Source organism: Antechinus flavipes, chromosome 3, assembly GCF_016432865.1.
Source record: "Antechinus flavipes isolate AdamAnt ecotype Samford, QLD, Australia chromosome 3, AdamAnt_v2, whole genome shotgun sequence".
NCBI lineage: Eukaryota > Metazoa > Chordata > Mammalia > Dasyuromorphia > Dasyuridae > Antechinus > Antechinus flavipes.
Genome location: NC_067400.1, coordinates 67,004,750 through 67,032,239, shown reverse-complemented (window position 1 = coordinate 67,032,239; position 27,490 = coordinate 67,004,750). Strand labels below are relative to the sequence as shown.

Genomic DNA, 27,490 nt, shown 5'->3' with positions numbered 1-27,490 from the left:
AAAGCCTGACCAAAATGGTAGAGAAGGTCTCTTGAGTTTTCCTATGAATAAAATAAGCTTGTGAGAAGGGCCTTGGGATAAGACACACAAAAAAGAATAATCTGAAGATATTAGAAAATGTTATAGGAATTGAATTTCTTTCCCTAGAGCTCTTCAAGATTTTCTGACTATATGGAGGCGAGGATTGGACCAGACCACCTATTGAGTGTCCTTCTAGCCTTAGAATCCCACAATTAAGCTTTTTTTGTTTTTCTTTTTAATATTCTAGGACAGAAATGAGACATTGTTCAAAGGGCTTTGACCTATGCAGGGGAAAAAAATTAATAGATGGCCACATAAGTGAAAAGCAAATTGGCTTCTTTTTAAAAATAGGAATTTAAAATGTTCTAATTATCCACTTTTAAAATTAATAACAGGATGCTTCAAGCTCTATTCAATGAATACAATACATAGTCAAAACCAAGCTTCTTTTTATCTGGTGGCTGAGTTCTTTAATTGAGAGAGATGAGCATGCAGAATGGAGAGGTCGAGAATGTAAAAACAGACAGATCATAGATTTAGAACTTGAAGGGACCTTAAAGTTCACCAACTTTAATGCTTTCATTTTGCAGCTGAGAAAACAGATTCAGAAATGTTAAGTGATTTGATCAAAGTTATATAGGTGATAAACAGCAGAAGTGAGATTGGAACTTATGACCCCTGATTCCAAAGTGAGTGCTCCCCTCATTTCATCGTGTTGCCTATCCAATACAAAATGAGAAACAGAGAAGGAGACAGGACAAGAAAGATAGAGCTACAATGGAAGAGAGAGATACCCAGAGATACTATCCATACATGAGAGAGAAAAAAATGATATGCACATAGAATAATCCAAAGAGACACAGATATATAGAAGTTCTTAGAATAAGATCCTCTAAATTGTGTAATAGAATATTACAAAAAAGACTTTAAAATCTTGAGTTGTGTTTTTATAACTACAGGAAATTCCACCTCTTGGTACTTCACTATAATCTAGATTGAAATGAAAGCAATCTCTGATCAAGGCAATGATCCAAGATAATCCAAGGACACATAAAGAAAAAAGCTATCCATTTCCAAAGAACTCATAAACTCTGAATACAGAATAAAGCACACTTTTTAATTTTTATTTATTTAGTTAGTTTTGGCTGAGGCAATTGGGGTTAAGTGACTTGCCCAGGTCATACAGCCAGGAAGTGTTACATGTTTGAGGCCAAATATGAAGTTAGGTCCTCCTGACTTCAGGGCTGGTGCTCTATTCACTACACCAACTAGCTGCCCCATGAAGCATACTTTTTAAACTTACTTTTTTCTTGGGTTTTTTTTTTTTTGGTCTCATTTTCTTTTGCAACATGGCTAATATGGAAATGTGTTTTGCATGACTTTACATGCAGGATTGATAATGAAATTGCTTGTCTTTTCAAGAAAGGGGAAGGATCAGGAGGAAAAAAAATTTGGAACTCAAAACTTTAAAAGACAATTGTTTTTAAAATGTACAAAAACATATCTTAGAAAAGAAGGAAGGAAGGGAGGGAGGGAGGGAAGGAAGAAGGAAGGAAGGAGGAAAAAAGAAACAAAGAAAAGAAAGAAAGAAAGAAAGAAAGAAAGAAAGAAAGAAAGAAAGAAAGAAAGAAAGAAAGAAAGAAAGAAAGAAAGAAAAAGAAAGAAAGGAAGGAAGGAAGGGAGAAAGGAAGATAAAGAAAAAGAAAGGAAGAGGAAGAGAGAGAGGAAGGAAGAAGGAAGGAAGGAAGGAAGGAAGAAAGAAAGAAAAAAGAAAAAGGAAGAAAGAAAAGAGCAAAAACTCACATAAAAAGGCTGTTCTGAGTACTTTAGATGTGGTAGGAATTGGGAATTAGAAAATCTAAGTCTTACTATTGTGTGACAATGAATCAAACACTTAGACAAATCTTAGACTCCATTAAGATAGATAAAGTATGTAGGAGCAGGGGATCCTATTATATTCTGCCCTGGTTAGATCATACCTGAAGAACTGTGCTCCATTCTGTTTGCTATATTTTATAAAGGATATTGCTAAGTAAGGGAATTTCATAGTAGACCAACAGTGATAACAATCATAATAACTAACATTTGTATTCACATTTTGTGCCAGGAATGTTCGAAATATTATTTCACTTGAAACTCACAGTAAAGTAACCATGTTATTATCCTTATTATTACTATTTATTTTATTATTCTTATTTTTAAAATGGTGAAAGTGAGGTCAAAGGAGGTTAATTGACTTACCCACAGCTAGTAAGTGTCTGAAGTTGGATTTGAACTCAGGTCTTCCTGACTCCACACCAGGTGCTCTATCCACTACACCACTTAATTCTTATTGATACCATTGATGGTGAAGTGCCTCAGGACCATGCTGTATGAAGACTGGTTAAAATAACAGGTTCTTGAGCCTGGAAAAGATGCAGTGAGGACATGATAGCTGTCTTCATATTCTTGAAAGGTTAGCATATGGAGGAGGGAGTAATCTCATTCTTCTTTGCACCAGAATAATGGGTATTAGATGCACAGAAAGCTGCCTCAGTAAATCATGTGTTCCCCATCACAGGAAGTCTTCAAGTAAAAGCTAGATAATCTCTTGGGATATTGTAGAGGGACTCAGGTTGGACTAGTTGGCCACTGAGATCCCTTTGAACACTTCAATCATTCCCTCATAACTCCATTTCTTTTTTTTACCAACGTTTTGACCCCAAATAATCAATCCATTCCTGCTATATATCATTATCCTCAACATTCAGAATGTGATCTCCTTAACCATTTTTTTGGTTTCAATTTTGCATCCCCAACATCTAGTGGATTATCTTGCACATAGCTCAATAAATACATGTTAAATTAGACTGGATGTATGGTATAAAGATTTCAATGAACCTAAGACAATCAATCAGAATGAGAGCTCAACCTACTCCCTGTCTACTTCCTAATTCACTTTTGTTTGGTTCCCATAGTTCTTAGTATTTGGAGGTAGGCCAGGGAGAGGAAGGGAGGAAATGAGGGAATTAGGACTCTGAGTATATTTGTTGGAAACAAACAATTATAATCCCTCTGCCTAGTGAGATGGGTATTAATAGGAGGTCATGCTATTGTGGGGGCAGGGAATAATAAAATCAGACAGTATGAGAATCTAAAAGATTAGTGGGGGTGATTTTTGGAAACAAAGTTATCTGGATAGTGTTTATTTTTTTTTTAATGTTCACCATTCCTTTTCCTTTGCTTTAGGAAAGAAATGACGTGACCAAAGGCAAGAGGAGGCAGGGATGTTGAAATGATCACAGAAAGCTCATGCAGAATCAAAGAATGTACAATAGAAAACATACAAGAGAGTCAGTTCTTTTTTGGGTTTCTTTTGGGAGAGGGGATAGACACAGTGGTGAGAAACAGAGTTGTTTGATTCTAGGCAATTAGGGAGATTGTAGCACTATGGAAAGGGGATTTCTTGGCTTATCAACCTCCGTGCCTCGGATATTTAAGTGCTTTTGCAGGCAGCAGAATCAAAGGCTCACAGGCAGAATCACAGAACTGGAGCAGTCGAAGGGACCTTAGCAGCCATCTAACACAATCCACACATGAAAAGAGTCCCCACTATAGCCGACAAGTGTTTGTGCAGTCTGCTTGAAGACCTCCAAGGAGGCAGAACATGGCACCTCTCAAGGCAGCCCTGCCCACAGCTGGAGAGCTCAAATTGTTAGGAATCTTTTTCTAACATCAGAGGCAAAATTGGCCTCTGTTCCTTCTACCTGTTGGTCCTGGTTCTGCCCTCTGGAGTCAAACAGAGCAAATTTAATTCTTCCTTTAAAGGACAGCCCTTCAAATACCTGAAGACAGTTATTTTGTCTGGGCCTTCTCTGAGATAAATATCTCTAATTCTGTCCTTCAGTCCTCATGTTGACAACTACTAAAAGTCCTTTGCCATCTTGACTGCTCTTCCCTGTTTGGTTTATCAGTCCTTCTGAAATGTTAGCACCCCCAACTGAACACAACCCTCCAGATGACTGATGACAGCAGAGTACCATACTCCCTATTTTTGGAAGCTTCTCTTCTATTAACATAGCCCAAGACTATATTAGCTTTGTTTTACCAGCTATATCCTGCTACTGAGCTAGCAGTCCACTAAGAGTCCAAAATCTTTTTCAGCATAATTCCTGTGGAACAGTGGTTCCTGGGCCTGGAGTCAGAAAGATTCATTTTTCTGAATTCAAATATGGCCTCAGAAACCTATCGGCTGGTTTTGACTGTAGGCAGTTCAGTCAATCCTGTTTTGTCAGTCTCCTCATCTGTAAAATGAGCTGGAGGAGGAAACAGCCAACCAGTGTCTTTGCCAAGAAAGCCCCAAATGGGGCCACAAAGCGTCAGAAATGATTGAAAATGCCTGAATACATCTACTACCATCACCATCACTACCACTACTACCTCTCCTATCTTGTAGGACTGATGTTTTTCTATCCAATTATAAGACTTTTTACATTTATCCCTATTTAGTTTCATCTCTTTATCTAGATCCTTCTGGATCCAAACTGTGATCCAAAGTGTTAGCTGTCCCTTCCAATTTGAGGTCTTCAAAAATGATGAGCATGTCATCTATACCTTTAGCTAAACCACTAGTAAAAAAAGCTAAACTCATGCTGCTGGAGTTCTCTGTTAGGGATGACCCAGGACACTGAACCAAGAGCCTTGGAAATAGCAGTACCTTCCAGACCACTGGTCCTGCTTCAAGCTGAGTTCTCAAAGCCATCATCTGGAGAATCTACTTCTATAGAAGTAGAATAAGCTGGCCTAATCATAATGTCTTCCATCTCCTCTAAAGAAAACAGCCTAGAAACTCAAGAGCCCGAGGAGTAGAAATGTTCTCATCCTAGTACCCTCGGATGTCATCCTGGGAAGCAGCCCCTGTGGAGATGCTTTCTGGCAACTGATCCTATAGGTGCTGAAGATCCAGAAAATAAAGTCCTTGTTATCAGTCACTGATGCACTCAAGAGATTCAACATCAGAAACTGATGTGATTTTATAAGTGAAAATGCCATTAAAGAAGAAACTTCTTTAATGTCATTTCCACTGATTTCAGCACCCTAAGGAAAGGCGGGACCTTTCCATCTATTTCACAACTGAAACCTTCTGTGTCAATTGTTTCTTCCATTAGAATGAGTTCCTCCAGAGCTTTCTATTTCTATCCCTGGTGCTTAGCACAGTGCTATGAACATAATAAAAACATTTTTCACCCCATCATCCATCCATCCATCCATCCATCCATCCATCCATCTATCCATCTACAACTGCTCTTCAAACCATCCAGATAATTGTGGTCCTATCTATAGGACTGATTGGTCCATATTTCTCCTCCACAATCAGATGAGACACTTCACCAAAAGGTTATCTGGGTGAGCTATGGCACAACACATCCTCGTTTACTAGTTTCAGAATCCTGTCAGTCGGACAGAAGCTGGCCTGGTCGAAGCCATGCTGACTCTCTGCAATCACTATCTCTCTTCCCAGAAGAGACGCTTTACTAACCATCTCATTGACGATGTGTTCTAGTATTTCCCCAGGAGTCCAAGTCAAGCTCAGGGATGGAGACTTTGCAATCTGCTCCACTCTCATGGCTCTTCTGACTGATCCTTCTTTGTCTTGAAAGGATCATCATGGGTATTCCCAACCCTGCCTCCTCTGCTCTCTCTCATCTCTCCTGGTGATCTCATTATTAGCTCCCACGGATTCAACCTCCATCTTCATGCAAATGACTCCCAAATCTAGGTTTCTAGCTCTCGTTCTTTCCTGACTTCTGATTCCTTTTTCTCCAACTGCCTGCTTGCCATCTCTGCCCTGATGTCCCCGAGGCAACTCAAATTCACTATGTTCCAAATTGAACTGATTGTCTGTCCCTCTACATGATCCACTCCTCTTATAATCCCTCCCTCTTTTTTTCTTGAGGGTGTTACCGTTCTTTCAGTTATCAAGTTCATCACCAAGGAGTCATCCTCTCTTTTCTTCAGGCCCACTCCATTTCTCTCCACAGCTAATCAATTGCCAAATCACATTGATTTTCCCTCCACAGCATGTTTTACATACATCTCTTTCTCTCCATTCACTTTACAGCCATCCTTGTTCAAACCCTGATCACTTCTAACTTGAGTTATCACACAAGCCTCCTAATTGATCTCCCCGCCTGTGGTCCCTCCAGTTTATCCACACACACACAGCTACAAAATTGATATTCCTAAAGCACAGGTTTGACTTGTCGCTACCCTTCTTGAACAGCTTCAGTAACTCCCTGTTGTATTGTCTTTAGGATAAACTACAAACTCCTCTGTTTGGCATTTAAAGCCCTTTACAATCTGGCTCCAATGTCTCTTTTTGGGCTGATTACACATTCCCTCCCTTATATGCCATAAGATCCAACCAAACTGGCTCACTTGTTGCTCTTTGTAGCATCTCCAGCCTCCACATCTTTACAGTTTAAAACTTTCTCATCTAAGCTGAGGAATCCCCAGGCTCTGCTTAAATGCTATCTCCTTTATGAGTCTCTGCTGATTCTCCAGGTTGCTAGTGCCCCCAGCCCAAGTAGTGTATTTATTTTGCATGAACATATTTCATGGCTTACAGTAGGATGTAAGCTCCTTGAAGGAGGTCTGTTTCATTTTGCTTTATAATCTTAGTGAGGAGTCAACCCAGTTGTGATGGTGTAAATTAATGTAAATTCCTTGAAAGCAGGACATTTAAAAAAATCATTGTATCCCTCTCTCACCCCCACCCCCACCCCTGGGATACCACCTAGCATGGTGTATTGTACACAGAGCTTAATGAATGTTAAGTTGAATTGAATTTGGCGTCAAATTAGAAAAAATGAAGTCATGCAACTTTAATTATACATCAAAAACTTTTCACATTCTTTGTAGTTTCACAGTGAATTCTCAATTCTTAACTGAAAGAAAGAACATTAATCTGAGAGTTAGGTCTGGGTTTCAATCCTTTCTGTGATACTCGACTGTGTGACCTTGAGCTAGTGCTTAATTTCTTGACTTCCTCATCCATAAAATGAGGATTAGAGGATCTCAAAGGCCCCTTTCTCTAAAATTCTGCCCAAATGCCTATGTATATATTTCCCATTGTTCAATTGGAGGCCAAGCTACTGATGGTAGAAGAATTAGGGATTTCTAGGTCAGGTACATTGCTGGGGAAATACAGAAATGTGGGTATCAAATTGATTTGAATTCCAAAGCCCAATATAACTTTTTTTTTTGGTTGAGGCAAATTGGGGTTAAATGACTTGCCCAAGGTCACATAGCTAGGAAGTGTTGTGTCTGAGGTCAAATTTGAACTCACGTCTTCCTGACTTCAGGGCTGGTGCTCTATCCACTGGGTCACCTAGCTGCCCCACTCCAATATAACTTTTTAAAATTGTATATTTATTTTAGGGTGTATTATTTGTGCTATTTTCCATTAAAGAGGACAATCAATTAAGAGATGATTGTTGGATGACTTTTTAAATTACCCAGATTATTAGGAAGGAAAAACTTTTTGAGGTCTAAAATATCTAATTACATTGCTCAAAAATTCAATCCATTGTGATTTAAATAGACCTGTCCAGAAAATAAGTCTCTCCTAAAATTGTTACTTAAAAGTAACAAACTCTAATGTCAACGTTATCCATCTCCAAATGCCCCTATTGGCTTTGGACAGAGAATAATTCTGCATTATGAAGGTCAGTTTAGCCAGTATAAGCTAGTCACCCTTATTATAAATACATCTGATTCCATGTTTAAGGTATTCTTTCATTTTTTATATACATAGGTCAGTATGATAATATGATTCTCATTTTCCGCATCCTTCAGTTTCTGTGAGGTGCCACTGTACCCATTTCAGAGATGGGAAAAATGAATCACATACCAGTGAAAAAAATAAATTAGGCAGATCTGAATTGAGTTATAAGATCCAGATGTCCTAATTCCCAGAATCTTTATTATTGGAATCTTTACAAACTGCTAACTCATTAGATAGATTATTGATCTGATTTTACAAGAAGATGTTTTGGGCCAGAACCTGAAACAAGGTACTAAGTAGAATTAATTGACACAATGCTTGTGTTCACACCTTTACTCATTGGAAATTTCAGGGTTTAGTATGAGATATCCGAATTCACACCCTTGAAGCTCTTAGGGCCAGAGAGCACTATGGGAGAAACCCACAATCCCTCTCTCTCATATATAAGAAACAGACAGAGGCTCTCGGACAGAATTCAGCTGAATTACATGGAGAGGGGAGCGTCAAGTCAGAAGAAGCCACGAGTCGGAGTTGAGCTAGAGCCAGGAGAGAATTACTCCGGAAGGCAAGAGAGACAGATTCATCTTTGTGCTGGCTGGAGGCTGAAGGGAGCAGAGGCAAAGGACAAAGCTGCAGGAGCTCTCAGAACCGAGCAGAGAGATAGGCCTCTAAGAATCTAGCTATCCGGGCCCAAGGAAAGAGACAAGACTTGGAAGGAGAAATAAACATTTGCATTTTTACCAGCTGGCTGCATTTGGGGTAATTATTGATCTGAACTGATACTAAGGCTGCCTCCAGAAAACCTCCCCCAAGAAACCTGCTTTCTCCCAGAGAGAACCATCATATTATATATTTTAAAAGAAGAAAATCACCAGCACTTTATAAGTAGGCTAATTTTGTTTTCCTTTTTATTTCTAGTCTGTGAAGGATAATTACATATGGAGACAAAGAAAAACCAATGAAAAAATGATTTCCTACACATACTCATGAAATGTCACTTTAGAAACCCAAGAACATTAGCAGCCTTTTAATAGACATTTTTAAAAGTTAAAAATATGATGATGTGAGGGCTTTCTTATTTAAAAAGGTTACTTAGTGGCTACAGTGGATGGAAACTGTCGACACCAGAGGGGCAGAGGGAGAGAAGAGATAGAAGTGAGAGGGTTGGTAACTCCAGCAGATCCATAAAGATCTGGGAACATGAGGGACCTAGGAATGGGTGGCCCAAGTCAGCCATGGTGGAAGTTCTCTTTTGAAGATTTTTAATGAAGCAAAGTGGTTTGATGGATCTAGAATAAGAGGACTCTGCTTCCTATCTCTACCCTACTACTTGTACCTTCACCACCTCGGGGAAATCACTTAAATTCTCAGGACTCAGTTTTCCCATCTGTAAAATAAGGGGGTATGATGGGTGTCTTAATGGATCTAGAATAAGAGGATTCTATTTCCTATTCTTCTAGTTCTACCCTATCCTTTGTACCTACATGATCTTGGAGAAATCACGTAAATTCTCAGGACTCAGTTTCCCCATCTGTAAAATAAGGAAGTATGATTGGTGTCTTAATGGAGCTAGAATAAGAGGATTCTATTTCCTATTCTTCTAGTTCTACCCTATCCTTTGTACCTACATGATCTTGGAGAAATCACGTAAATTCTCAGGACTCAGTTTCCCCATCTGTAAAATAAGGAAGTATGATTGGTGTCTTAATGGAGCTAGAATAAAAGAATTCTGCTTCCTATCCTAGCTCTACCCTATTACTTGTACCTGCGCGAACTTGGGGAAATCACTTAAATTCTCAGGACTCAGTTTTCCCATCTGTAAAATAAGGGGGTATGATGGGTGTCTTAATGGATCTAGAATAAGAGGATTCTATTTCCTATTCTTCTAGTTCTACCCTATCCTTTGTACCTACATGATCTTGGAGAAATCACGTAAATTCTCAGGACTCAGTTTCCCCATCTGTAAAATAAGGAAGTATGATTGGTGTCTTAATGGAGCTAGAATAAGAGGATTCTATTTCCTATTCTTCTAGTTCTACCCTATCCTTTGTACCTACATGATCTTGGAGAAATCACGTAAATTCTCAGGACTCAGTTTCCCCATCTGTAAAATAAGGAGGTATGATTGGTGTCTTAATGGAGCTAGAATAAAAGGATTCTGCTTCCTATCCTAGCTCTACCCTATTACTTGTACCTGCGCGAACTTGGGGAAATCACTTAAATTCTCAGGACTCAGTTTCCCCATCTGTAAAATAAGGAAGTATGATTGGTGTCTTAATGGAGCTAGAATAAAAGGATTCTGCTTCCTATTCTTCTAGTTCTACCCTATCCTTTGTACCTACATGATCTTGGAGAAATCACGTAAATTCTCAGGACTCAGTTTCCCCATCTGTAAAATAAGGGAGTATGATGGGTGTCTTAATGGAGCTAGAATAAAAGGATTCTGCTTCCTATTCTTCTAGTTCTACCCTATCCTTTGTACCTACATGATCTTGGAGAAATCACGTAAATTCTCAGGACTCAGTTTCCCCATCTGTAAAATAAGGGAGTATGATGGGTGTCTTAATGGAGCTAGAATAAAAGGATTCTGCTTCCTATTCTTCTAGTTCTACCCTATCCTTTGTACCTACATGATCTTGGAGAAATCACGTAAATTCTCAGGACTCAGTTTCCCCATCTGTAAAATAAGGAAGTATGATTGGTGTCTTAATGGAGCTAGAATAAAAGGATTCTGCTTCCTATCCTAGCTCTACCCTATTACTTGTACCTGCACGAACTTGGGGAAAATATTTAAGTTCTCGGGACTCAGTTTCCCTATCTGTAAAATAAGGGGGTATGATTGGTATCTTAATGGATCGAGAATAAGAGGATTCTACTTCCTATTCTAGCTCTATCCCACTACCTGTATCTGCATGACTTTGGGGGAAATCACTCAAATTCTCAAGACTCAATTTTCCCATCTGTAAAATGGGTGGCTTCTAGGATCCCTTCCAAGCCCAAATTTATGATCCTGTGAACCTCAAAAGCCTGCCTTACACAGATGACTATCGATTTAGAACTGGAAAGGGCTTTGGACGTCAGCGTCCAATCTCTTTACAAATGAGGAAACTGAGGACCAAGAGTTTAAATTAATTTTGCACTAGAAGGAATCAATTCAGTAGGATCTGGAGAAGGGTCCTCCAATCTCAAACTAACGCATTCTTCGATAAATCTGGCTGTGACCGATGGTGCATTTATTGGTGACAAAGTCAAGGTTTCTATTTTGAAGTTCTCACGTCAAGGATAGTTAATGAGCTCCAAAGCTGCCTTCCCCCAGTTACGAATAGCATGGACTATAACTCCCGACATGCAACACTGCTCCGTCGATCGAGACGCTACGCTTATCTCCCGCCTAGACGTGCCAGAACTCCAAATCCCAGAATTCCTTGCCCGTTTTCGCGGCGTCTCGCTCCCACAGTTAGCCGCGCTCCGGCCCGCGCTGGCTCCTGGGAGGTGTAGTTCTTCAGTATTCTGCGCAAGACGGGCAGTCGGATGGGGTTGAGGCTCTGGGTAGGGTCGGGGCAAATAAACCGGGGAAGTTGGGCATCTGCAGTAATGAAGTAGCGAAATTGGGCACCTTGCGGTAATGGAGCAGCGAAGCTGAGCATCAGGTATCGGATATCTGAAGGCCGGGCCTAGGCCGGGGAATTGGGGGTGGCGGAAAACTTCAGGCAACGAGCAAGGCGCAGGGTCAGACACCGGATATAATATCGTTCTAGACCCACCCAAGAGAGGAGGGAGTGGGAAGTGGAGAGTGGAGTAGACCAACTGCTGGGGAGGGGGGAGCGGAGGGAGGTTGAACCCAAAGAAGGGCGGGGCGGGAGACCGGAAAAGTCCCCAGGGAATCCTAGCTGGGGAAGGCGAGCATGGGCAGAGGCGTTAGGAGAGCCGGGGCTCTCCGCCTCCTGCCCCTCAGGGACGCTGCTGCGGGTCTCTGGGCTAGTTTGCTGCAGGTAGCGCAGGATTAGAGTTCAAATCCTCGGGATGCGCTCGAATTCTGTGTAACTGGGCAAGAAGCAAACTGTGGGTCACAGTGATGAGGTGGGACCTCTCGGCAGGAAGCAGCTTCAAGATCTCCGCTTTGTGCCCCAAAGATTGGAGTCCCTTTTTTTGGAGGGGGTGAATAATGGGGCGGAGGGACTCCAGCAGGAGCCACGCCCCTTTTAGCCATCCAGTGAGGAACAAACTGGCTTGCAGAATTATCTTGGACTAACCGAGCTGTCCTGTCCTGATACCTACAATTACTTTGTATTCTTTGGTGGTTAAACTGTGGTTGACAACTCCAGAGTTTATCTTGTATAAACAGGACCGTCCGTTGGTTTCCTGGCGGCATAGTTAGCAAATTTTATCCTGGGTCCATTTCCCTAAGGGAAATGTTTTGTTAATTGCAAGCTCCACTAGGGAATTTCACCGCCCAGGCCTGTAATCAAGCCTTACCTCTTAACTGGAAGAGGATTGGAGCCTGTGGACCTCCCCCCTCCCCCCCATGACTTTTTGTACCTGGTCTGTAGAAAGAGGGGCTGGGACTCCTTCCATTTAGAAACAGATGAGACTGGTCTCCCTTACGCCTCTCAGGGGCCTAGTCCCTGCTTCACACCATCAGACCTCATTCCCACAGGTAGGGGCCGAGACAGTAACTCCACCACGGACTCAATGGATCAACAGAAGGAGGAAGAGAGAAGAGACTTTCAAGTTATTAGGTTATTTATAGATTTAAAGCCGAAACAGGTGTAGAAACTAGAATTTGAGCCGAGGACCTTTATTCCAATCTGATTCTCTTGTCACTGTACCGTCCTAACCCATCTATCTAATACTCTTCCCCAGGCTAACCCTTTTCCCATTTTACAGATGGAGAAACTAAGGCTCACAGAGAGGAATCCATAGGGGAACATAGCTAATAATAGACAAGTCATGTGACATTATAGCATTGTAAGATTTAGAGTGGTAAGGACCTTAGAGTCACATATTCTAGCCCTCTCGTTTTACAAATAAGGAACTGAGGCCCAGAGCTTAAGTGACTCAACCGGGTAGTGATTATAGAATTTGTCTGAGACATAGTGTCTGTCCTTAAAGAATTTACACGATGGAAAAATGCTTTAGATAATTGTATAAATATGTATACATATATTGGATTTAACATATATTTTAATATATAATTTTACCTGCCACCTAGGGGAGTGAGTGGGGGGAAGGAGGTGAAAATTTGGAATGAAAGGTTTTGCAAGGGGCAGTGTTGAAAAATTACCCATGCATATGTTTTGTAACTAAAAAGCTTTACTTAAAAAAAAAAAAAAAAAAAAGAAAGAAAGAAATGCTTCATCCAAGGTGATAGATTATTAAGTCCCTGCCCCTAAATTTGTGAAAGTAAGTGGAGAACATGTATCTATGCTCTTTGACTCCGAGACCAAGGCACATTGTATGTACATTAAGAAGGATGAGGTTGTTTTGTTGTTGTTTTTTAATTGTTTTTCCTTTGTTTTTGAAGGGAACCATGACATCAGAAAGTGATGCCATGATTTGCAAATGAATTGGATTTTTTTTAAATTTTTATTTAATAATTTTTTTATATTGACAGAATCCATGCCAGGGTAATTTTTTTACATTATCCCTTGCACTCGTTTCTGTTCCAATTTTTCCCCTCCCTCCCTCCACCCCCTCCCCTAGATGGCAAGCAGTCCTATATATGTTAGAATATGTTGCAATATATCCTAGATACAATATATGTTTGCAGAACCGAACAGTTCTCTTGTTGCACAGGGAGAATTGGATTCAGAAGGTATAAATAACCCGGGAAGAAAAGCAAAAATGCAGATAGTTCACATTCGTTTCCCAGTGTTCTTTCTTTGGGTGTAGCTGCTTCTGTCCATCATTTATCAATTGAAACTCAGGTCTCTTTGTCAAAGAAATCCACTTCCATCAAAATCCATACAATATCGTTGTCGAAGTGTATAATGATCTCCTGGTTCTGCTCATTTCACTCAGCATCAGTTCATGTAAGTCTCGCCAATCCTCTCTGTATTCATCCTGCTGGTCATTTCTTACAGAACAATAATATTCCATAACATTCATATACCACAATTTACCCAGCCATTCTCCAATTGATGGGCATCCACTCAGTTTCCAGCTTCTAGCCACTACAAATAGGGCTGCTACAAACATTTTGGCACATACAGGTCCCTTTCCCTTTTTTAGTATCTCTTTGGGGTATAAGCCCAATAGAAACACTGCTGGATCAAAGGGTATGCACAGTTTGATAACTTTTTGGGCATAATTCCATATTGCTTTCCAGAATGGTTGGATTCGTTCACAACTCCACCAACAATGCATCAGTGTCCCAGTTTTCCCGCCTCCCCTCCAACATTCATCGTTATTTTTTCCTGTCATCTTAGCCAATCTGACAAGTGTGTAGTGGTATCTCAGAGTTGTCTTAATTTGCATTTCTCTGATCAATAATGATTTGGAACACTCTTTCATATGAGTGGTAATAGTTTCAATTTCATCCTCTGAAAATTGTCTGTTCATATCCTTTGACAAATGAATTGGATTTAACTGAGGGAAGGTTGTATATACAAGGTCACCTGCCTCACTTTCCCCTCCAGAGCCATCTGGGTCCACTGGCAAGGTGAAGATCAGGACCTCTAAAGATGGCCCTGGATGCAGTGGGAGGAGATTAAAGCTAAATAATGAAGTGAGGGATCATGGTTAGGGGAAGGGTAACTAGCACTAGAGTCCAGGTGCTGGAACTGGCTATCCTTTGGAAACCTGTATGAAACAAAAGTAGCTTGCTTTGCATATGAGAAGTGTACTTCCTCTTTTTCTCACCCTTCTTTGGCTTCCTAGAGGTAGAACCTGCCACGTAAGGACTTATAAAACCCATTTCACTTCCCTTTTTAAAGTGTGGATGTGTACCTCTGGCCATAGGGAGCCGTTTTGGACCGAAGGGTTGTGGTCTCTCCCCCCAAGGAAGCTTCTTTGACCCCAGGTACTGAATGAGGAAAAACCAGGTCCTTAAAGAAGAGGAGAAGCTAAATACAATGGTTTGATTCTTGAAATGCCTTCGGAACTTTGCTGCTGTGGTATCTCTGAGGGTGCACTGGGTCATTGATGCCGGTACCCGAGTCAGCAGAACTCTGTGGGTGTGGTGGTTCCCATCTGCAATCATGCTTTGCTTGTCTGGGATGATGTCCAAGTAGTTTTATATATTGACCAGCCCGGTGCCACATACAGAGATTTGATTTATTTAGCGATGCCTGATGTTGAAAGCATTGAATGAGGATGTGTTAATTTTGTCTGTAATTGATCTAGATGCTCATTTATTTTTGGCTCCTCTAGGTTGGAAACAGGCTTTTTCAGCAGATGTTACACCGGGGTGTGTTGTCTTTTCAGCTACTTCAGTCTAATCTCTTATCCTTTTCAGCTTAAAATGCCTTCTCTCTCCTTATCTGGTGATTCTCCGTTATGTAGCCCAACTTCCCCCGTGCCTCGAGTGGATTAAGTGAATGCAATTCATCCAGCCTTTATTAAGCATCTGCTGTGTGCTAGTCACTGGCTTTGAAAAGCCAAGAGGAAATTGTAGCTGTTTTAGCGGATCCTACTTGCTACTGAAGAGATGTAACATGAATGAGCTGAAATAGCGCATGAATGAGAAAGAATCTTTTTAGCACTTTGTGCCAGATGTAGTGATAAGTTTGGGAGTCCAAAAACAAAAAGACAGTGTTTGTCTTCTAGGATCTTATATTCCTGGGGCGTGGGATCTCTGGGGAGTGGCGGCTTGGAGCTGGTGTTTTGGCCTGGGAAGTCACTGGGGAAGGAAAGGGGAGAGGGGAGTTCTTTGAAGTCTTTGTACTGTAGTTGAATTGATTTGATTACTGCTATGGGCTGGGTCCACCATGGGAGAGGCTTCCTGTAGAAGTTGGTGCTTGCGCTGATTTTTGAAGGCTTGCATTAGCAAGAGGGGGGTGCATTGCATATGTAGGTGACCATTAGTGCAAAAATATAAAGATGGGAAAGAGGAAGTGGAATGTCATGTTATGCCCCATATGGAGAACAGCTAGCAGGCCAATTTATATGGAATAGAACTGTAAAGATGAATGAGAGCCAGATTACTGACTTTGGAAGAATTTTACTAGCTGACATTTACATAGAGCTTTTAAAGTTTGCAAAGGATTTTACATAAATTATCTCATTGGAGCCTCACAACAACTGAGGTGGTCTTTGGTTCAGCAAACATTAGATGCAGAGCTGGGGAAGTGTAATAAATATTTAGATTAGATTCCTTCCCTGTCTTCATGGAGCTTCCTGAGGAAGCAGTGGATGACCAGAATACACCGTACATTGTGTGAGGATTAAAGTATCCAGTCCACAGAAAGAGATGGAGGCAGAGCTCTGAGCCAGTAGCACTGTAGGGGACTCCGGGTCCTCCTTTTACCTGAGATTCCTCCAGCGTCTTATTTTTTATAAAGCTTGAAGTAGAACATTCAGAAGAGACTATACAAAATAGAGAATCCCATTGGTGATGAGCAAAATCTATCACCAATTTATCGGGCCAAGAAACAATGCATCTACTAGAAGTGGTATGTCTGCAGAGGGGCCTCAGGCTGGGCAAAGCGTGGAGCATCTCCACTGATTAAGATAAGAGGGTCATAAGCTTGTTTTGGATAAGAGAGTGGTCCAGAGGTACAAAAATGAGTTGGAGGATTTTCCATATAATTGAGTCATCTCAGCCCCGCTGAGCTTGGTCACCATGATAAGGAAAACAAGGGTGGAGGGCCTCTAGTTCACTTCCAGTGATTAAGCAAGTGAATTTACAATCTGCAGCTCAAGTTCTAGAGCCTGATGCTCAGAACTTATAATCACTACTTCTGTGGCATCTTATTAAATTGATTAATACCAATTGGAATAGAGTAGGGATCCAAATGAATTGTTTCTTACAACTGAAAAATAATCTAGCATATATAGGATCTGTGATCCTGTGTTACATACATACATCATTAGAATTCCAAAAGAAATATATATCAGTTTGCATGTATACCAGATTGCTTGCCATCCTTGGGGAGCGAGAAGGGAGAAAAAACACGGAAATCAAAATCTTATAAAAGTAAATGTTGTAAACTATCTTTATATGTAATTGGAAAAAAATACTATTAAAATGGGAAGTAAAAAAAGAATGTATGTCCATTCCTTCTCCTTTTAAGATTCCCTCAGACCATGGGTCTAGCAGATGGACAAGGTTCAATGCTGATTTTTGAACCCTTTTTCCTCCAACAGGTTTTTCATCATTTTCACATCATCACATCACATTCACGCATCACATTAAGATGTCCCCAGGCCTCACTGAAGAACAGAAGAAAAAGATAGAAGAAAATAGGCTGAAAGCTCTTGCTCGAAGAGCTGAGAAATTAGCCCAGCAAAGTAAAAACACAGCCTCAGGCCCCTCCGTCCCTGGGACAGCCCACCAGTCCAGTCACAGACATTCAGGTGGCCCAAAGACCCTACCAGGAGAGACTTCTCATTCAGGCCGCCTTGCTATTACTTCCAGGCCACAGAATCCCTGTGTCTCAAGCACTGAAGTTGAGGCACATCAGGTTTCCAGAAGTTTTCACCCCAATGCGCTGGAGCCAAGGATAGTAACGCGAGGGAGGCTAGAGAAGTTCAGTTCAGCTGGTCCGGTTCACATATCGAGTCCAAAGACTGTCCATAAGATCTCTCATCCTCTAGCACAGAACTCTCTAAAGAACAAGCAGAATGCTGGTAAACTAGCTCAGGGTCCTTTGTGCATCTTTCACAAGTCCAAGCCTACATCTCCTACTTCTGGTCATGGACCTTTGGGTGAACCAGGGCCCTCACAGGACTTTCAGGCTGCTGCTGCTTTCGGTCAGGTGAATGACCCTAGGGGACAGTTGCTCAGCATCACTGGGAGCCCCTCCACCTCTCATCCTGAATGTCAGGAAATAATTGCACACTCCAGTTCTTTCTCTAACAACCCTTCAGACTTAAAGAGTTATCCCGAGAAGAAGAATGGAAAACTTCAGCAAGCTCTCCAGGCTTCTCCTCGGAAAGCATTCAACTCTCAGAAAGGAAAATGCACAAAGAAGGGAGAAGACCGTTTCCAAGTGGAGATTGGATATAATTCAGAGCTCCTTGCCGTGTTTAAGAGTCTGCCCAGCAGAAAGTATGGTAAATGACGTGCTGACCTTTTTTACAGATTGGTTTTCTTCCACTTATCTGCCATTTTGGCTGTTTGTTGCATCTCTCAGGGGTCAGTTTTTGTAACTGCTCTGCAATCCACTCTTGTCCCCCTAGTTTTCCCTCCTTGGCATGTGCTTTGTAGGCTATTTCCTTAACGAGATTTCAAATCTGTGAACTACAAAACAGCCTTATGGAGGTGACTTTGCCCTAGGAATTGGAAGGTCTGGGTTCTAGGCCCACCTTTACTTTCCACACAAAGCTTGTCATCTTCCTGGTCCTGTTTCTTCATCCTAAATATGGCATAAAAAATTGTCCCTCTACCTATTTGCAATTCACTTCTTAGGAATAGTGTGTGAGTCACCAAGAGAGCTCGTTGGTAAAACATTTTGAACTCTGCTGAAAAGCTATTTGTAAGTACAAATGATTGTAATGACAGTAATTATCCTCATCATGGTCCTATTAAGTGGTTTCTGCTTCATTTCAGATCCTGCTACTAAAATGTGGGATTTCAGCCTAAAAGACTACAAGCCTCTGAGTAAGTAAACCAGTCACCCTCCTTGGTTGTTAGAGAGTTGTTGCCATATTTGCTTGTCATCTTTCATTGTTTCTCCTTCCCTTTCCCCATGGCAGGGTTCTCGGGGGACTGCTGATTTGTACAGAGACCCCACATGGGGTCATTGTGGGCAGACATACAGGGCCCTTGGGTCAAACCTGGCTGCTGGGGCAAGGGGTCAGCTGAGTGCAGAATAGTGACAGAACAATTAGTCTGGCTATAATGAAAAACTACGTATTCCAGGTTCTAATCCTGCTCTTGTGGCTTCTCAGTTATCAGCATCCCTGAACCCCACTTTCCTTGTCAGAAAGTGATGGGATTCAGTCTCTTCCAGAGGTAGTCTAGGGAAATGGAGAGTGTGCTTAGATGGAGGCAGCCTAGGGAGCGAGATAGTGCGCTCTGATTCTCGTCAGAGGAGCTGGATTTGGATCTCAGCTCTGACCTTTCCTTCCTGTCTGGGTAAATCGCCTGTCCTTTCTGAAACATTTCTTCTTCTGTAAAAGGACAGCACGACGTTCCATGGACTTGGAAAACCACCAATTAACATCAGTGACATAATGTGATTTTATTTATTTTTGTTAAACGTTTCCCAGTTACATTTTTAATGTGGTTCTGTCTCACTGGGGAGACACTGAATTTGACACCTCTGGATTACATGTTCTCTGATTATAAAATGCTATGATGTCAGTATGGCAGCACCCTGAGTATATTTTGGCTATACAACTAAACTGCAATGTTGGATTATCTGGATCCCATAGAGATATGGTTTGGGTGGTAACTAGAAGGCAATATGTAGAGTAGTCATATAAATAAATACATATTATTTATATTTGGAATCAAAAGATCTAGGTTTGAATACTGGGCCTTTACTTGTATACCTGGGTGAACTTGGGGAAGCCATTCATTTCTCCCTAAATTCTATGATTCCTATGATAGGAACAGATCCAATGGTGACCAAATAGAATGTCTCAAGATCAGCCCATTTCCGTCCAGATTCCTGGAGCCTTCCTTCTCTTCCCCAGGCGTAGGCTATGCTCAGGAAGCAACACCATTACTTTCCCTTCGGAACCCATCTGTTACTATCTAATGGTGGGAAGAGCTGCTCCAGGGTCCCTCCCCCCTAAACTACCTCCTTGCTGGGGCTACTTCACAATTCATGGAGTTGGAATGAGCTTGAAATCAACAACTCCACTCCTGATGTTGGAGCACCATCTAGCCTGACCATCAGTCCTAAGTCTTACTATCTGCTCTGCCTTTCTCCCCAGGTACTCTCATCTTAGCTACTTAAATAATGTGCGTAGGGAGGTGAGGGGGAATCCCTGAGTCCCCCAAACAAAAGGACTGCCTCATTGTGGAGATGCTGAGTACAGGCCAGGCTCAGATTCATCTACCTCTAACATCCTTAGGGTTTCTGGACCTTTTCATCCATCCAAAAGCTGCACATTTAGAATGTAAATTTCTTTATAAAATTTTTTTTAATAATAGCCTTTTATTTTTAAAATATATGCCAAGATAGTTTTCAACATTCACTTCTATAAAACCTTGTGTTCCAAATGTTTCTCCCTCCTTTCCTCTTTCCCCCTTCCCTAGACAGCAAGTAATTTGATATAAATTAAACATGTGCAATTCTTCTAAACATAGTTCCACATTTGTCATGCTGCCAAAAAAAAAAAAATTAGATCAAAAAAAGAAAAAATGAGAAAAAAACATGCAAACAAAGAACAATAAAGAAGGTGAAAATACTATGTTGTGATCCCCATTCAGTCCCCATAGTTTCTCTCTGAATGCAGATGGCTCTTTACATCATAAATCCTTTGGAATTAGCCTGAGTCATCTCCTTGTTGAAAAGAGTCACATCCATCAGTTGCTGTGTATAATGTTCTCTTGGTTCTACTCATTTCACTCAGCATCAGTTCATGTAAGTCTCTCCAGGCCTTTCTGAAATCATCCTGCTGATCATTTCTTATAGAACAATAATATTCTATTACAAAATGGAAACTTCTTGAAAATTAAGACAGTCTAGCTTTTTCTATTTGTATCTCTAGTTTAGCACTTGGCACATAGCAAATGCCCTTTTTGATCAGTTCCCTTTTTTGCCTGTGTAGTTAAACACATCTGACAGCTGCTTCCTGTTTCAGCTTCCCCTCTCTTCCCTTTGTTCTTCTAAATACATTTATTTAGTCTCTATATATAAATATATAGCTTACATATAAATATGTACATATATTTTGTGTAAATATATACAAATATACATATATTATGTGTGTGTATAAATATATATATAAATTAATAGATATATATCTCTATTATATATATAGCCTCCTTTTGCTATTGAAGAGTTGGCTACAGCACTGTTTCTTCCCTTGCAGTGAAAGCCGTCCAGGACCTTCATACAATCACCTTGCAGCCCCTGGAAGGATCTGAGACCACTGCTTCTGCAGGGTCCGGGTTCACCGGTGAAGTGCCTTCCCAGCAGCCCCGACCACCCGGCAAGGTCCCTGCCAGTATGAAAGGCCGATGTGTGCTCATCTCCCGAACTCGCTTCGAGGCAGACATTGGCTTTGATGAAGATCTGATTGCGGTATTTAAGCGGATGGATTCCAGGAATTACGGCAAGTTTGCAGATTTAACTAGGTGACGTTTGGGGAGCAAAGTGGGCCCCTCTGTTAAGTTTGGCTTTCCCTCTCGTTGAATGTCCTAATGGTATCAGGCTGCTAGAACCTGCTGCCTCTCCTCCTTTTACCTCTGGCAGCCTTGCTCAGATCCCTCCAGACGGACAGGATGTAGGGCAGCTTAGAGCAGTCTTTGGAACTCCCATCAAATAAGCCCCGGAACCTCCCTCAGGCCCTGGGCTGCATCTCCCAACTCATTATTGAGCTTTCACCTAAATCCCCCAGCTTTCCATTCAGTCCGGCCTCCCTGATCGGAGCCCAGTGGGACCAGGGAACAGCTGGTTACAGTCGCCTATAATCCTTTAGGGACTTGAAGATAATTAATTCTTCCTGCAGCTCATTCCATAGGTTAAATAATATCAGTTGTACTTGATTTTTCACAGCCAGCTTTTAGTCTTGCAGGTGAAAAACAGGACATCAGAATCCTGGGTTTCTAGGCTGACATCTCAGCTCAGACCCATTGGCTTTTAAAAATCACTTAGATCTCCCAGGCCTTTGTTTCCTTCCCTCTTTGAGAAAAGAGGGGTTAGAGTCCCTTATTCAGCAAACAAACCACAAAAGCAAGCAGCACATCTAACCCAATGCTTTATTATTGCTTTGAGTGAATGAGGGGAGAATTCCATAGAAATTGGAAGATTGGCTGGATTCGTGATCAGCTTTCATACAATATCTCAAATGAGGGTTTGAGGGCATCTCCAATAAGAGCCTTCATTCTTTTCTGATAGCTCGGATGCATTCATTTTTAATTCAGCAGTTCCAGCTCAGTCGTGGGTTTTGTTTTGGTTTTTGTTTATCTTTGAAAGGCGAATATGAATCATCTTCCCGTATCATTGTCTTTGTGTTTGAAATGATGCTGCTTACACTGATTGCTATTTTTTGAAATTGCTGAAAATAGACAGCATGGCACCTCACACCTTGCCTTGAGTGTGATAGGAACTCAGTAAATCTCTGTTGAAATTAATACTCCTTCCTGTATTTCATATTTACAAAGACTGTCTCTGGACTTTTGCACCTAACAGCCGACATTCATTAAATATTTGTCACATCGCATCAAGTATCTGTGCCATCACTTTCCTTCTTGACATTTACTGCAGTGGTCCAAAGCTCATCATTTTTTGTTTGTTTGTTTTAAGGAAGCTGTGCTTTTCTTTTGGCACAGATCTTCCAATCATCTTCCTTTGTTTCACCATTATTTGGGTACGTGACCAAGATCAATCAGTTTTAGCTTAGATTTGTGGGGCCTCTTTTGGGTGTCTCTCTGGGATGTCAGCCACTAAGGGTTGGGACTGTTGTTGGCTCTGAGGAGCATCCTGGTCTGGTGGGAAGAGCTTTGAAGGATATATTAAAGAGGCTTTGACTTTGGTCTGTTTTTTCTTTTGCAGATATGAAGACCAGGAACTGGAATTTTCATTTGAAAGATCACACAAGACTAAGTGAGATGCCCAAGTGGCTGACTTAATATTGTTAATTCATTTGAAAGTTGTTGGTTTTTTTGTTGTTGTTTAATTCATCTCACCTTTGACACCTTTGGTGGAGGCCAGGGGTGTACAAGTGAAACTGGGGCACCCTTCTTCTTTCTCCCAAGTATTTGTCTTAGGTTCATAGATGTAAATTTAGAAGGGACCCCAGGGGCCTCTAGTCCCATCCCATTATTTATAGATAAGGAAGCAGACTTAAATGTCAGGGTCACATTGGTGAGAAGTAGCCAAACTGGGGGTTCATTCCTAGGCCTCATTTATAGCTGTGACTAGGAAAGAGACATGCCTTTTTTCTCTGTAACCGTCAGGAAGCAGTTGTAAGATTTTGGCAACCCGGACTTGGTTGCCAAACCAAGCTGCCTACAGCTGTGGTAGGAAAGGCGTTGCATTTGGAGTTCAAGAGCCTGAGTTAGATACTAGCTCTGGTCCTCGCTAGCTGTGTGACCATAGACACATTGCTTTCACTCTCTCTGATTCTCATCTTGAGGCTAAAAATATTTGCACTACCTCACAGGGTGTTTTTGTTTTTTAAAGAAAAATGTAAATCTCAAATAACTATTAGTCACTTTTCTTACATGTGTGAACTTTGAGCAAGTTTTTTGTTTTTCTTGGGTCTCCATTTCTTCATTTGCAAAATGAAGGGTTTGGACTTTGTCTAAACTCTAATAGTTCTAAATCTACAGATTCTCTTACATCCTATTATCAGCTGATTAAGGAAGATTATGGTTTCTCTTTTTGCGAGAGGCTTTCTCAAGCAAGCGATTGGAGGCTTTTCAGATTTTAAGTTCCAGGATTGTGCACAATATGCCAAGCCCTGCTTCAGATGGAGAATCTGCACCCAGAGACCCTGACCATCTTGATAGACAGAAATGGAATCAATCAGGCAAGGGAGGGTACAATGGTGTTGCTTTCATGCAAAGGTCACTAACTTTAAGGAGAACAAGTAATTGACAGTTGATCATTATTTTTATATTTTGCCCCATCTGGCTACAGGAATGAATGAATGCTAATTTCACCTGTAGGAGGGAAAGTTGGCTAAACCTTATCCTTTCCTTGGGAATCCATTCCAAAGCTTGTTAGTTCTTCTCACCAAGAAGAAGAAAGGTGGGACCAGTCCTGGATTCAGAATCAGCAAACTTGGTTCTAATCTCATCTCTGCCCTTTGTTTAGCTGTGTGACCATGAACAAGTTCTTGACTCCCTCTGACCCTCATTTTTAAATCTGTAAAATGGGATTATTAATCCTTGTACCAGCTGCCTTCCTCACCTGTCATTATAAGGGACAGTAGAGGTGATAGATGTAAAAGTGTCTTGTAATCCTACAAGACTCTGAATGTGTCATCTTATAATTGTTTCTATTAGTCATTTTAATCATTTTTATCTTTATCTCCAAATCCCAAATAATTAAGATTCTACTGTGGTTTGTTCTACTGACAGCATTGATTATGCTTGGAGTGAATCCTGTCACTTCCCCAGGCCAGTGGGAGGACTCACATGTTAGCATCAAGTTTGTCCGTGACATGACTCAGACGAGAGATCTGGAACTTGAGATGTGAACACCTAGTTTTACTTAGTTTACTTAGGCCCTAGTAAAAACCTGTATTTTCTTGCAACCACTGTTCTTATGTTACCTAAATGGCCAAGTAATCAATGGGGGAGTCCTCTGAACCTCTCTTTTCCTCTATTTAAGTGGAAAGGTCCCTTGTCTCTACCTAACTTCATAGGGATGTCAATAAAGTGTCAGTGAAATACATTCAGCCTCTTCGTAGGAAGGACCCCTGTAAATAGCGAGATCAAGTTGTATTATAAAATATTTAGTGTCCATAGGCAGGCTGAAACCAAAGGGTGACCTGACAGCTGTAGAATTGTTACTGTCCTCTGACCACAGGCACTTGGGACTTTTTGGAATCCTGAGCCAAGGACAGATTTAAATGTCAGATGAATGGCTTCTCTTTGATGGGATATAGCCAGCCATTGAGTTCTTCTGTCTAGCTCTTTTGCTATCTTTAAAGAAGTGGAAGCGGTTTTTTATAGATGAGCTCAGCTACGTCCTAGGATAAAGAGGATCGATTCTTCCTGGGGTTCCAAGAAGGGAAGCAGCTTGTTTAAAGCCCTTCAGCAAGTTAGAGACAGAGCTGAGGGTAGAACTCCTCCCTCCACTAGAACTTGGGGTCTTACCTGGTACTTGGTAAAAGAAGGTGTAATCTAGAGAAGGTTGAAAATTGGCCTTGATGGTGAGGAAAGAAAGAGCCGAGCCATCCTCACTGGCTTCTGACATGCCTGGAATCCTCGAGTTGTTAAATTTCTACCTCTGGATCTCACTCACTTTTTCTATAAAATAATATTAATGCTTTATGGAATCATTGTGTTCAAGGACTCCTGGGGCAAACTAACTTCTATTAGTCCTTTACATGCAATGATTCATTAGAACATGGGAGTATGTTGAAAACAATTCTGCCTTCGTTGATATCAGAAAACTGGGTTCAAATTTCAGCTCTGCCATTTTACGATCTCCATGACTTTGGGGAAATTATTTCACTTCTATAGTCCTCAGTTTCCTCGTCTGTTAAAAGAGAAGGCTCAGTTAGAGCAATAGTGTCAAATTCAAAAAGAAATGGGTTTCTTCAGGCTACACATTGATTAGAAAACCATAGGTTAACATTATATTAAATTATAGATTAATTTTTATTTATTTTGGTAACACTTCCTATATATAGTTTAATCTAACTCAGTAGTACTGGAAAATTTGGGTGTTGCAACCTCTGAACAAGAGGGCCTATAAGATCCTTCCTCTAGAACAGACTGGCAAAAGAAGATTGCCCAAAGCTGTTTTTTGTATGGCTTTTATGATTTAAAAAAAAAAAGTTTTATTGTATTAAACAATGTAAGAAACACTATTAGCTTGCTGGCCATACAGAAATATGCAGCAGACTGTAGTTGGTTCCCCCCAGGCCATAGTTTGCTATCCTTTGCTCTTACTGATGAGGATATCAATGAACTCTGTGACAGATTGCTTTTAGAGGAAACATTTCTCTTTTATGACTTTTAAGGGACTTGAAATCAGGATTGGACTGTGGGTTTTGCTCTAGTATGGAGCAGGACCATCCCTTTCAGGTATTGATTTCCCTTTGTCAGATGCTGTTTGGAAACATTTGGCTCAACCAAAAACCTCTTTCACAAAAATGACCATCAAATAGTTCCCATTTGTCAGAAAGCTCACTATCATCATTTTCCCAGAGAAAAGACAGTGGAGATAAGTCAACAAGCCAGAAAGATACAATTTTCCTCAATGGTACATTAAAGTAGTTGGGAGCCTTTGTTATGGAGAGGATGGTTGAAGAGATCTGGGTGCCAAAATATTATGCTTATGAAGCACCATCCTTCTAGCTAGATAGATCATCAATCCTGCCTTGATTTTTCCACCTGCTATTTGAGTCTGAGAATCACCAGGATTAAAATGAAAATTGTTTCCAAAGGCACACAGAGTGCCTAGTCTTTTGAAGTACATAGAAACCAGCATACTTAGATTTAATTTGGAGGTGTAAAGTGCATTTCTGCATCAAGATGGATGTACTCTTACATTAATGTCTTCAGCCTTGCCCAATTTCACATCACAGTGAATTTGGTATGTGAATACTGCTTCCAGCAATAACTGGTGCTTGTGTTTTGTTGAGAACAGAAATGTGTTTTGATTTCTCTATAAAAGAGCTTAAGTAAATTGGAAACACAAACCAATTTAAGGTGGCAATACATGGGTCAGCCTTCCACATTCACATTAATATTTATAATAAATATCTATTTGCTATTTGGTGTGAAGGAATTTTTTCTTCTCTGACTTGTTCTAAAGCCTTGTGGAAAAAAAGGATAGTAAACAATGGAGAACCAACCTAGAAAATCCAAAACTGCAAAGTCAAAACTGATTCCAATTCCCCGGAACATGGGGAGGGCATCTGTCTTGATTTAACAGTAATGATGATGATGATGATGATGATAGCTGACATTTATATAAGATTACAAAGAGAGTTAAATACTTTTATCTCATTTATTCCTTATAGCAACCTTATGAAATAGGTACTATAAATATTATCCCCATTTTACAGATGAAAAAGCTGAGGTTCGGGGAGGTTAAATAAATTGCCCAAGGCCACATGTAGGGATGGAGGTGATATTTGAACCAAGTTATCTTTTGTCCATAAGTCCAGCACTCTTTCCAATACTCTTATCTCACTTGGGTATTATTGCTCCTACCACTTGAAATCCAGAGGATGAACTTGACCTTTTTCTCCTTTTCGCCTTCCTCTCCTTCCAAGCTCACTATTGTCATTATTCTTAGGAAATCCTGAAAGTTTTTAAGGATAAAGAACAATTCAAGAATTGTGAACAGTAGTTTACCAGCTGATTAGCATTCCAAAATGTAATAATCAGTTGGCGATTCTAGGAATCCCACAACTGAAGAGTTGGAAGTGGGAATTCAATAGGAAAAGGAAGAAGAGGGATCTGAAGAGGCAGAGAATAAACTTGATTTTTGTCATGGGGCCAAAGAGTAGAAAAATGTCATTTGAGCAGCCAAACCACAACAAATTTGGAGTTTTCTGGAGAGGAGAGCGCTGAGGGCTTTAAGCATAATATAGGTACTCCTGCTCCAAGGAGTGATAAAATGACTTGTGAGAAATCATCCAACAAGGGTCAGAGGAAGAAGAAAAAACTGGATAGTGGGTAACTTGCTGCCAAAGGATCCAGAGCAGCCCCGCTCACTTTGTTAAGAACAATAGAAA

The 27,490-nt window shown here is 40.8% G+C and overlaps 1 protein-coding gene and 1 long non-coding RNA gene across 6 annotated transcripts in view; one reads left to right on the top strand and one right to left on the bottom strand.

Annotated features, from left to right (window-relative positions):
* Positions 1–1,132: 1,132 nt before the first annotated feature.
* Positions 1,133–12,417, bottom strand: LOC127553130 (uncharacterized). Its single transcript, XR_007951670.1, has 3 exons — positions 12,326–12,417; positions 2,263–2,426; positions 1,133–1,525 (listed from the first exon to the last, which is right to left on the bottom strand). It is a non-coding gene; the product is annotated as an uncharacterized LOC127553130 (long non-coding RNA).
* The window catches only part of SMARCAL1 (SWI/SNF related, matrix associated, actin dependent regulator of chromatin, subfamily a like 1), an 86,956-nt gene continuing 69,371 nt past the window's right edge, over positions 9,906–27,490 (top strand). The window contains exons 1-5 of one of the 5 annotated variants that reach the window (XM_051983581.1): positions 9,906–11,436; positions 17,093–18,001; positions 18,498–18,548; positions 20,936–21,178; positions 22,621–22,671. In XM_051983581.1, coding sequence (XP_051839541.1) covers positions 17,143–18,001; positions 18,498–18,548; positions 20,936–21,178; positions 22,621–22,671 — 1,204 coding nt within the window. In that variant the 5' untranslated portion in view covers positions 9,906–11,436; positions 17,093–17,142. Of the gene's footprint in view, positions 11,437–11,939; positions 12,526–14,703; positions 14,808–17,092; positions 18,002–18,497; positions 18,549–20,935; positions 21,179–22,620; positions 22,672–27,490 lie in introns of those variants that run through there. The other 4 variants (XR_007951669.1, XM_051983579.1, XM_051983578.1 and 1 more) reach the window with 4 other exon arrangements.